The sequence below is a fragment of the Tachysurus vachellii genome, chromosome 6, assembly GCF_030014155.1.
Source record: "Tachysurus vachellii isolate PV-2020 chromosome 6, HZAU_Pvac_v1, whole genome shotgun sequence".
Classification (NCBI taxonomy): Eukaryota; Metazoa; Chordata; class Actinopteri; order Siluriformes; family Bagridae; genus Tachysurus; species Tachysurus vachellii.
Genome location: NC_083465.1, coordinates 7391994 through 7404243, shown reverse-complemented (window position 1 = coordinate 7404243; position 12250 = coordinate 7391994). Strand labels below are relative to the sequence as shown.

Below are 12250 nucleotides of genomic sequence, written 5' to 3'. Positions count from 1 at the left end.
ATCATTTGTTTTCTTCCTGATTTTTTTTGCATATTTATCACACTTAATGATTGAGATCATTAAACAAATTTTTAATATTTGACAAAGATAACCACAGAAAATACAAAATGCAGTTTTTAAATGATGACTTAGTTTATTAAAGCAAATAAAGCTGTCCAAAATAATTAATAATTTTTAACCCCCTTTCTTAATCATCAATGAACTGTGATTAACCACATTTTTTTGGAAAGCTGAGTTAAATTCCACATGCTACACCCAGACCTGATTACTGCCAAACCTGTTGAATCAAGAAATCACTTAAATAGAACCTGTTTGAAAAAGTGAATCATGCTCAAAGATCTTAAAAAGAAACACAACATGCCACAATCTAAAGAAATTTAAGAACATATAAAAAAACAAAGTAATTAAGAAGCCATATCTAAGACTTTGGGACACCAGCAAAGCAAGGTGAGAGCTATTATCTACAAATGGAGAAAACTTGGAACAGTGGTGAACCTTCCCAGGAGTGGCCGCCTTACCCAAGTGTCATCCAGTGACGCATCTATGACCAAGAATCCAAATATTTTTGGACTGAAAAGACAAAAGTTGAACTTTTTGGATGGTTTGTGTTTCGTTACATCTGCCATAAAACCAACACAGCATTTTATAAAAAGAACATCATACCAAGAGTGGTAGTGTGATATTCTGGGGCTGTTTTGCAGCTTCAGGACCTGGACAACTTGCCATAATTAATGGAACCATGAATTCTGCGCTCTACCATAAAATCTTGAAGGAGAAAGTCTGGCCATGACCTCAGTTCAATCACTTGGGTTATGCAGCAGGGCAATGATCCCAAAACACACCAGAAGTCCACCTCTGAATGTCTCAATATACAAAATTAAGGCTTTTGTGTGGCCTTGTCAAAGTCTGGACCTAAATCTAATTAAGATACTATGGCAAAAATTCTCCAATATGGCTGAAGAGTGGACCAGAATTAAAGAGTGAAGAGTGGGCCAGAATTCTTCCCTAGCGATGGCAAAGACTCATTGTCAGTTATCACAAATGCTTTTTGCACTTGTTGCCGCTACGTGTGGCACAAACAGTTTTTAGGTTTAGGGGCAGTTACTTTTTCACATAGGGCCAGGCAGGTTTGGACAGATTTTTTTTCTCTTAAAAACTGCATTTTGTATTTACTCGGGTTACCTTTCTGTAATATTAAAATTTGATTGATGATCTGAATCATTTAAGTGACAAATATGCAAAAAATCAGTAAATCATGGCAAATAATTATTCACATAACTGTGTCTGTATTTGAGATAAGTGCATGTCAACTGTATAAGTATGTTTGTAATATTTATTTTCTGGTCAAATTTATACAATTAAATGATCAACAGTCCATCAAAAATCTGTCAGGTTTAAGCTTGTTTTGGTTTATTGTAGGTCATTTAAAGATTTTTTTCTAGACTGTCCTTTTTTATTGTAATTTTATTTAATTTCTCTTAATGTTTAATAAATAATCTATAGATTTTCAATTTGCCCCAGTTTTGATTCTGAATCATTCTAATCCTTTTTGTGTGTTTTAAGCATTCACACAGAAGACTGAACTGCAATAAATGGCGTTAGCTAATTAAACTATCTTGAATATAGCTTACTATCTAGTATTTCCTATTATAGGATTAAAGGAAACCAAATAAATGAGTATTATGTAGACACTTTTACTAATTGTAAGCTTGTGCTAGTCTTGAGCAGATAAGTTTGCTCATTTTAACCATTATTTCATAAAAATAAATAAAGAAATAAATGTTTAAGCTTAAAATTAGTAAAAGAAAAGTGTAGAAATAGATTTAATACTTATCTTTGTTTAGTTTAATGTTATAATAGGAAATACTCGATCAATTTGACTATAGTCATGTGATAAATTTGATGGCTTATGTAGGAAGGAATTAGTGTTAAATCTTTAAAGAATTCAGAAATTATGCCGATTTAAAAATTGCCCCAAACCTCAAAAGAGTACTTTACACATTTCCACTCCACCACATATAGGACATTTTTATAATCACACTCTTTGGTGTGACCCAGATAAGGATGCATTTGGGTCTGGATCATGCTGTCTCAGGGAGTTTTTCCTTACCACCTTTACTTTCGGTCTTGCTCGTTACAGATACATATAAATTTAATTAGAAGCTTTGTCATTTTTATTCTGAATTTTTATATTTCTATAAAGCTGCTTTGAAACAATGTTCAACTGCTAAAAGCATTATACAAATAAAATTGAATTGAAATTAATATATTCCACTTGTTAAGATAACATTATATGAAGTGTGTGCAAGTCTTAACCCAGAACTATCACATTCTTTCAGTGTCTGGCGTCTGTGTGTTTCACAGATGTGTCCTTGTTGGACCTTATCATCAGTTGGCCTTGTACTAACATCTTGACTAACCATCAAGCCTTAAGCATCTAAACCAGATGGCTGACATGTAAGAAATCTATCACTCAGTCATTTGGATACTGATGCTGGATTGGCAAGAGTGACCTCCATGGCTTTTGCCACCATTTGTGTCTGTTTTTTCTTCTCAGACAAACAAACATAAAAAACTTTGCGTTACCATATCTGGTACCAGATACAGCACACAATGGTAATAAATCCTCAGTCCCATATTTTGCCAAGTGGCTTGTATAAGTATTAAAATGTTTGTTACTTCTAGAATTATCATACAATCATCATGTGTTCTCATGAGTCAAAAAAAAAAATTCTCATTTTACTATCAAAAAAAGTAAAATGAGTCATTTTAAAGAAAGAAAAAGAAACAACAATATAGGCCTGTGCTGTTTTTTTACCCAAATTTAAATGGAAAGCATGACTTTGTTTGAGTTGCTTAATGCTTACTGACGTTAGTGTATATCAACAAGCTGGCTGTGTTCCAATAGCAGCGCTATGGGATAACAGAATGGGTGGTTACATAAGGTTAATTAGTGGATTAACCCATCATTAATTACTCTGTTTCACAGTGCATGGAAAAATACTAATATTGGTAGCTTTATTAAGCTAGCTTTATTGGTAGCTTTATTTTTTCCCACGGGTGAGCTGAATTCATTACATGATAAATACAATTCTTTGCTGAATTTATTCCCACTTCTTGGCTGAGACATAGTACTTTTTCCAATAGCAGCTATATTTTCAATATATGTGTTTATTATGACTATGTATATATATTTGTTTTTTCAATATAGCTGGGTTTATATTCAGCATTGCCACACATTATCAGTTCAAATATGTCTAGCTTTTAAAGCATTTTTTCATTAAGCCTTAGAAGCAGAGTTGATATTGTGAATAGGGAAACATATAATCTCATTGAGTTTGGCTGTGACATAGTTGTTGGTGCAAGATGGTTGAGTATTTCATAAATGGCTGATAACTCAAATAAACACTCTTTATAACCATGGTGAGCAAAAAAGCATCTCAGGACACATGTCAAGACTTGAAGTGGATGGGCTACAACAGTAAAAGACTGCATCAGGTTCCACTCTGGTGAGCCAAGAACTGGAATCTGAGGCATCTCAGACTGGAGAGTTGAAGAGAGGAAAAAATATTGCCTGTTCTTTTTCCAGTCTTTACTTTAGTGCATCTAATCTCCTAAGGGAGACAAATATCTAACAAAAGGTATCTGACAGAATACGGTCAGGAAAAAAATGTTCCAAATGATCAAACTGAATTCTGTCAAAAACCAGACTCTTATTATTTTGTGTTTTCTATTTATGTTGCAGGAGCTGGTGGTCATGGGAGCACCTGGATCATACTACTGGACTGGAACAGTGAAAGTGTTCAATATCACCTCCAATACACAATACAATCTCAACAAAGATCAGCTGAGTTCTCAAAGATACAGTTACCTGGGTGTGCATTCATTTTTTTTATCATGAAAATGTGAAGCGTGCATGCTTTGAATCTGTAAGAACTGAAGTAAAGCTTGTGTTTGCTTTGTACTCAGGCTATGCAGTCACCGCTGGTCACTTCTCCTCACCTACTACCATCGATATCGCTGCTGGTGCACCTCAGGATGGTGGTGGAGGAAAAGTAATGTGAATCTGTTTCCTTTCCATGGCTGTACTTTTAACTCTGTAGCAAACCAGCATTGCATTGAAAACATTTTTCAGTCATTGTTAAGTCTGACACTTTCATGTCCTCCTTTCTGGTAGGTTTATGTCTTCAGACTCGACGGTGTCTCTCTTGTTAAGGTCTTTCAAGCCTCAGGGAAAATGGTTGGTATAATATAGACTACTAATAACTCTGCTTAAAATCTTATTTTATGTAAGCACCCAAATGTGTGTTTGCTAGCACAAAGGTTTGCACGAGCAGTCAGTTAAATATTTGTACTGAGGAACCACAGTGTTTATGACAAGCGTAGTCTGAAGCTCAAATACAGAGAAACAATTATGTAAAAAAAAATTCAGTCTTGTGTGTAAAATTGCACAGTGGTGGAAATGCATAATTTTACATGCATAATTGTGTTACATTATTATACATTTTATTTTTGCAGAATTACATATTTTTTATTACTGAAATTAAATATCTGTAATTTTTAATGAATTTTTAGCATGCTGTCATTTTAGTGTAGCATCCAATCATATCAGTTTTATCACTTTTTAACACTTAAGTACTTTTTATGTCTTCTGGAGTACATATTTACCTGAATTTTGCCATTGTTAACTGAGTATAATTTTTACTTTTTTCCTGAATATGCAGTATATCTTAAGGTAATAGAACTGTTTGTGTTGTGCTACAATCATTTTGAATATATAGGAAAAATACACTCAATAAGCATATTATTGGGAACAGCTATACACCTATTCATTCATGCTGTCATCTAATCAGCCAATCAGTGTTTCAGTAGTTCAGTCTAATGAAGAATGTATCGAGAAGTTTCACTTAAAACATGAAATTCTAATCAGAGCTGTGTTGCTCTGTGCCTTGGCTTGGTTTCAGATGGGCTCATACTTTGGCTCCTCACTGTGTGCAGTTGACCTGAACGCAGATGGACTCTCAGACCTGCTGGTAGGAGCACCAATGTACAGTGAGGTTCGAGATGAAGGCCAGGTGTCTGTTTACATCAGCAGGGGCAATGTGAGTTCATTCTCTCATAAGGTGACATTATTATAAACAATATATTCATGTTTGAAAGCTCTGCCAAACAGTATTAAGCTGCCTTTGAAGCACTCTTAGATGTTTTCTTCTAATTGTGTGCAAGGTAATCTATTTCTTTATGTGATCTTCAAGATCACTGAGGATTGTGCTTAATGTGCAGGGTGTGATGGAGGATGCAGTGGTTTTGAATGGAGACAATGCATACAATGCTCATTTTGGAGAGTGTATCAGTGCCATTGGGGACATCGATGATGACGGATACCAAGGTCAGATTGTGCACACTGAATTCATTTAAGCTGCTCTATTGTAAGTCTGAATTTCATGATGTTTTTGAGAAAGCAGTTATGCTGTAAATCCTTAATAGACAATAAATGCAGTTTGAGTTAGTTGAGAACTTTCATTCATTCTATCATGCATCCCTTCATTCTCAGTAAGTACTTTATCCTGGTCAGGGTCACGGTGAAGCCGGAGTCTATCGCAGAGACACTGGCTGTGAGTTTACCACAAGGCAGCATGCATTGAACATGCATTTACTGATAAACATTCATCTTTTTATTCACAACTAAGGAGCAAATTAACATAGTCAACCTACCTATTGGCAGGTATTAGGAGGTGTCAGGAAACCAATAAAAACACAGGGAGATGTTTGACATGTACAGAAGTTCTGCCCAGACAGTAACCTGAGCTCAGGGTTGAACCAGGGATCCTGGAGCCACGAGACGGCAACTGTGCCGGAACTTTTATTATACAGTTAAAAATAACAACAATTCTTAATCAGGAACAGATATTTGGTATATTCATTATATGCCTTATTCACCCCAAAATCTTACCACAATATCTTATATGTTTGCCTTTTAGTTTCCTGGCTTCCTGTCTTTCAGTGATACTGTTTTTGGAAACAGAATACACAGTGTGGTTCAGATATGAAGCTTTTCACATTTCTTGATTTCATTTTTTACTTGCTGAGTGCACAAAAGGCATTGTTTTCTGGCAGCATTGGTTAGCTGTGTTTTTCATTTTACTGAATTTGCTTGATACACAGAGCTGATACAAGAGGCAGGGCTCTCCACCACAAATTAATCACAGTTTCACTTTAAGTCAGCCTGAACAGATGAGGTTAATATGTTTTTCTGCAGCTTTTTAAATCAGTGTGCATTTATTAATAAATACTGTTATTCTGAAAGGTTTGCTATCATTTGAAATGATCTGTTTGGATTATTGACTGTTCTTCATGTCTGATGAAGTGTCATTGAGAATTAACATAGGCACAGTATTTATTATTCCAGAACTTAAAATGACTTAAAATGACTTAAAATAGTGTGGCCTTTAAAGCAAACAAAGTTTTACAGCTGTAAACTCTCTTGCACACACTCACACACACACATTCAAAAGCACACATTCATTTCCTCTTAGTGTTCATTTCCTTTGCTTTTTTGCACCTACATCTGCATGTTTTTTTTTAGATGTGGCGATAGGAGCTCCCAAAGAGGACGACTTTGGGGGTGCAGTGTACATCTACCATGGTGATGCGAAAGGAATAGTCAACAAGTACTCAATGGTAAACTTCACTACTTAAAAGTTAATAAAGCATGCATCTGTTAATGGTTCTCCTGCTATTCACATCAACATTCTGATACTTTTTTAGTCAATAAGAAGAAAAAACTTACAGTCATGCAATATGACCGTTTCCTTTAGAAGTTTTCATGAGAAATAACAAAGAACTCATCTCATACCTCTGGTGTCACTGCAAGTCATATGTTAGCACAAGTACTACATGTTCTTCTGTTTTTGTAGAGATTGTCTGGACGAAGCATCAATCCATCCATCCAAATGTTTGGCCAGTCAATATCTGGCAACGTAGACATGGATGGAAACGGATATCCAGGTTTGACAAATTCTGCTAAACATTAATAAAGATTTAAAATTGAATTCATAACCAGAACAAATAATGAAAAAAAGCATTTTTTGACTAATCAGATGTTTTTCGGTTATATGATCACATTTTGTCTCAGTTTATTGATATATAACATCAGCAATATGAATATTTGAAATAAAAACCTTAACATTTACAAAGATGCAACTAGATACACCTAGTTTCAACAATATGCAAACAATGTCTGTACCTCTGTGGTCATGTTTTTACTTTACTGAAATGAATATTTATAGTTATATAAGATTAATTATATGGAGCAATGGATATTGTCATGGCTTAATTTCCCATGGTGCTCTCTGGCATGTTTTGTATAAAGGCCTACCTTGGAATACTGTATTGTGAATACTGCATTTTTTAAATATGATCTATGTGGACACTCCAAGACAAAAGAAAACTCAGAAATGTCTGTAACCTGCCTAAATAATGACTTTGTCCTCGATGCAGATGTGACAATCGGTGCATTCATGGCAGACAGTGTGGTGTTATTAAGGTGAGAAATGCACTTGCAGTCCACCACTTGAACCAAAATAAAGACATTCACATAAAAAATAGCCTGTCATCTTTACACTTCCCCATAAAATATATACACATTTTTAAAATGTGTTTGCTTCTCTGTGTGCATAGGTCTAAACCGGTAATCACTGTGAACGTGTCCATCTTTCTGCCGGTCTCCATAAACATCACTGTTCCTCAGTGTCATGAAGGTCCACAGCATCTCAACTGCTTTAATGTCACTCTTTGTATGAGCTTCAATGGGAAACTTGTGCCAGGACAGATAGGTGAGAAAAGCGTTAATTAACCATTTTAAAGTGAGCACTTTTGGACAAGTTATTATAATTAGGCTGCACTTTTAGGATTGGGTAATAAAAAAACAGTTTGGCTGCTGGGTGGAGTTCAACATTCTGTGTATTAACACAGAAATACTCTCACAGTACTACCTCAGTTCAGTTTTGATCTGTTTAGTAGCTTAGATCTGTACACTGGAAACTGGCTAGAGTATTTGTGACATTTGTTTAGGCAAATTCTCTTCTAAAATAATGGTTTAGTTTTATTTATTTTTTTAGACATCTCTATACCTTTGATCTTACTTGTTTTATTTATTAACTTGTGTGAATGTGCATAGAGCAACTGACAAAATTGCCTTTTGAAAAAAAAAAATTAATATTATACATTTATATGCATCAACCCAATCTCTTCTTTTTCAGTCCAGACTTTAGGATTTAGACTTAACCTGATGTTCAGCCATCTGTGTGAGCACTAGACACATGAGATGGAAAGGCATATCTAAGTTATGAATGATTTTGTCCATAAACTTTTAAAATTTTATCCATAAACTATTTTAATTGTGCAATATCAACTCAAGAAAGGAACAATATCAAGTCCATCTGCACTACTTGAGAGTTTGATGTTACAATGGTATTTTACAATGAAATGTATGTTCTGGGGTTGTAACTGGAATGAAATCTAAGGTCACTATTAAAAAAAAAAAAAAACATGGCAACGAAATACCCAACAGCTGAATTAGAGAAATCTTCTGAAGGACAAACTATGAGGTTTAGAGCATCTAATTAGCAAATTGTTGTCTTTATTATTTAAATTTAACTTTTTAAACTTTTTTACTTTTTTACTTAAACTTTTTTATTTAAATTTTATTATTTAAATTTTCCCATGACCATGATTTACAGTCTTGTGTACAAATAACTGTCAGTATAGTGCTGTGTGTGTGTTGCTTGTGTACTGTTGATATACATGTGTCATGTTATTAATCTAGTAATAAGATGTCTAAATCGTTCTGTCTTTAGTAAGCCTCAGTGACTTAGTTCATACACAGCTATATTTGTACTGTTAGCTATTCAGTAGAGAAATGGTCTGTGACTGGGTGTTCACTCAGTGGGTGTGATCAGTACTCACACAGTAGGTTCTAACCATGTGAGGGATGCAGGATATATAAAATGGGTGTTATGTATTTGGGTTGTTCCCAGGTGAGGAAAGAATAAGGGCTTTTCTGTTTCCACTGCTTGGCATTAGTACTGGAAAGTGCTAGCTCACCTCTTCTCTGTATAAGTACACTCTAACATACTCCCTTTCCGGTGTCTGAGTGAGGTCATGGCTCCATCACAGCTGTATGACGGCAGAGGCAGAGACCCTTGTGCAGGTCCAGCAGAGAGAGTGTATTAGTCTGTGAGTGTGGACTCCATCCAAACCAGTTTCAGTAGAGTAACACCCTGAGTAACGACTGGTTAGGACAGGCACTAAAAAGGCTTATGTGTGAATTCTGCTGTATCAGCCATTTTACAAAAAGGAAATGTATGAAAACAGCTTTACTGATTGCAGTCCCATGATACACTGTGATATTCTGATGGCTAACATTGTGGGACAGACATTTGAAATAGAATTTTGGAAACAATTTTGAGAACCTACATTACACATAAATGCTATGTTATTTGTATAAAATTATGTATTATGTATTTATAAAAGCACAGCACGTATGTAACTTGTGTTTCCCATCAGAGCTGCTGTACAATCTAACAGCGGATGCAGACAAGCGATACAAGGGCCTGACATCACGGGTTTACTTCACACAAGGTGGAGAGCAGACTGGTGTTGTGAGTCAGAACTTCAGCCTTAGAACCAACCAGCAGAAATGCCATCACTATACAGCCTATGTACGGGTAGGTCTATTTTAAAGGCACCTCGGCTCTCTTTAACATGGTATGTGTCCCAGTGGTGAGTGTACCTGAAGTAGCTTATTGCTTCGTAAACGTGTCATGGTGTATTTGGTACACTTCCATTAGGAGAAGGTCAGTACCTTTTATATTCTGGCCTCAATTCACTGTGCAATTAAAAAATGTTAATGTTAAGGTTTTTTCCCGTTTTAACTTAGAAAAGGTTGATCAGGAACTTCTTTGTATCCTTTATAACTTTAACACACTTATCACTAAAGCGAGTGCATGTAGTATACCTTTAACCATTTAAAGTACCCTCGAAAACTATTGGAAAAGTAATTCCAATTCAGTTGTTTTTGCCATAGAATTATGACATTTGGAATTGGGATCAAGAACTAAGTATAAGAAGAGTGTTTCAAATTTCAGCTTTTATTTCGTTTTATTTTTTATTTCTAGTTTTCCACTGCTCATTTATGCAATTATCCAATCAGCCAATCAGGTGGCAGCGGTACAATGCCATAAGTTATGAAGACACAGGTCAAGAGCATCAGTTTATGTTCACATGAAACATGTAAATATCTGCCTGGAAAGATATAGTAACTAATATAATCAATTTTTACAGTTTCTGTTTTTTGCGTTTCTTCTTGTGAGCAGAAACGCATGCACCAAATATTGCAATGGATGATTAAGAAAATTGCCTGGTCTTTTATCAGTTTTGTGTGATTCTGTGCCTATGATAGCCTCAGATTCCTGTTCTTGGCTGACAGGAGTGGAACATGATGTGGCTTTCTGCTGTTGTAACTCATTAACCTAAATGTTTCATGTACTGTGCATTATGAGATGCCTTTGACAGCTAAAAACAGTCTGTTCATTCTCCTCCGATCGCTGTATTTTATTTATTAATTTTTTTTTTTGCATTGTGCTGCTTTTAACTGATTGGATGTTTAAACCTGGGAATAGTGAGTGAGTGTTTGCATGTATATTTATGCATCATTTTATGCATCACATTTGTGGCTTGAAGTCTGAATGCAGTGCTACTTAAACAAGTCCAACACTAGCTTCTGACATTTTAATGCAAGTCTAAATTTTACAGTTTTCCTAACAACACATTATCAGCTGCCAGGTGTGAATTCACTGTTTGAAGCCTCAGTGTACTCATGGTATTCTCTGAGCAGTAGCTTAAGTAAGCAGTTCTCAACAAAGCCTATAACCTCTACCACTGTTTTACACGTAACTCAGGTTTTTTTTTCTTTGTGAGCTCCTGGGTAGAACTTGCCACAAGTTTGCAATTTCCCTGGCTAGTGAGTGATACAAACTTTATCTCCGCTCCCAACACACCTAATCTGAATAATGGGAATCAATCTGTGACAATTTACCATTATCTGCATTTGTATTTTTTTAAGTACTCCAATATTCACATTTGTTCTTGTGTCATCAGATTTAAAATAGAATCAGGTATGGTGTTTTTTTGTTTGTTTTTGTTGACCCAGAAATACGGGACAACACAGTAACAAAAAAAAAAAAAACTACCGACAAAAACTAGACAACAAATACCAACACCTCAACCACACAGTCAGGAACTTTATGGAAAGGTTTCTATCTTCTGTCTGTCTAAATTGATGTTGATGTTTTTCACAAATCTGGAAACTGTTGTCTGTTGTTTATAGTTGACAACAATAGCCATCTACTAATATTTTAGCAGCTTTACTTTAGATTTCTGGCTTATATTTCAGAAAGATCAGAAATTATCGTTGGAAATCAGAATTTACTACAAATTTAATCTCGTACACTAGGTTCCTTTAAGCATTTCATTATTATTATATTAAGCAATAATAACACCCCGGCAGAGATACTGCCCTGTGGACACCACCAGTTTGCAAATGCTATGCTTATTGGAAAAGTTGTATTATTTATAGTCTTGGATATTTTTTTATTTTTTTATTTAAGAAGACAGCATTTTGATGTTGATGTTAATATGTCAAGTTGATTACAGATCTCTCATGTTTGTGACTGTGTGTGTTCCGCATAGAGTTTTTTATTCTTCACACTGTGGTGTGCTGAAGTGTTTGTTTCCTAGAGATGTAAATGAAACAAATAAAATATATAATAAAAATCATGTGACTGTTTCACTGGGGAAGTAAATATTTATGTCCCCTTAACTGTAGTTTATTCTTAGTTGTACAGAGCTGGCATCTCTGTGGGTGAGCTGTAATGTAGCTGACCAGATAAACACATCTCTCTTCACCTAAAGTTAAAGGGATTTATCCTGCATTCTATACGTATAGCAAGACCTCACATCTGTCTTTAGCCAGGTGTTTAGCAATACACCATTTATGTAAATGTGTTAGAAACATCATAACACATTCTGTACAACAGTATATGACTTGTATTTCATACAGTTGCATTTCAAGAAGCAGATTTATTTCCCCGGTTTCTCTGTGTTTACTGGCAGCATAGCAGTGTTTGAAGTTTGTCTAAGACAAGTGTCTGTGGTTATGAAGTGTCTTAGCACTGCTTAGACTGCTTAG

At 35.2% G+C, this 12250-nt stretch overlaps 1 protein-coding gene across 3 annotated transcripts in view; it reads left to right on the top strand.

The window, feature by feature from the left end:
* itga9 (integrin, alpha 9) overlaps positions 1 to 12250 on the top strand; it is a 62431-nt gene that overhangs the window by 19179 nt on the left and 31002 nt on the right. The window contains exons 1-11 of one of the 3 annotated variants that reach the window (XM_060871962.1): positions 3422 to 3641; positions 3746 to 3875; positions 3970 to 4055; positions 4178 to 4240; positions 4965 to 5123; positions 5284 to 5389; positions 6587 to 6681; positions 6918 to 7008; positions 7501 to 7546; positions 7681 to 7835; positions 9568 to 9728. In XM_060871962.1, coding sequence (XP_060727945.1) covers positions 3758 to 3875; positions 3970 to 4055; positions 4178 to 4240; positions 4965 to 5123; positions 5284 to 5389; positions 6587 to 6681; positions 6918 to 7008; positions 7501 to 7546; positions 7681 to 7835; positions 9568 to 9728 — 1080 coding nt within the window. In that variant the 5' untranslated portion in view covers positions 3422 to 3641; positions 3746 to 3757. Of the gene's footprint in view, positions 1 to 3421; positions 3642 to 3745; positions 3876 to 3969; positions 4056 to 4177; positions 4241 to 4964; positions 5124 to 5283; positions 5390 to 6586; positions 6682 to 6917; positions 7009 to 7500; positions 7547 to 7680; positions 7836 to 9567; positions 9729 to 12250 lie in introns of those variants that run through there. The other 2 variants (XM_060871961.1, XM_060871959.1) reach the window with 2 other exon arrangements.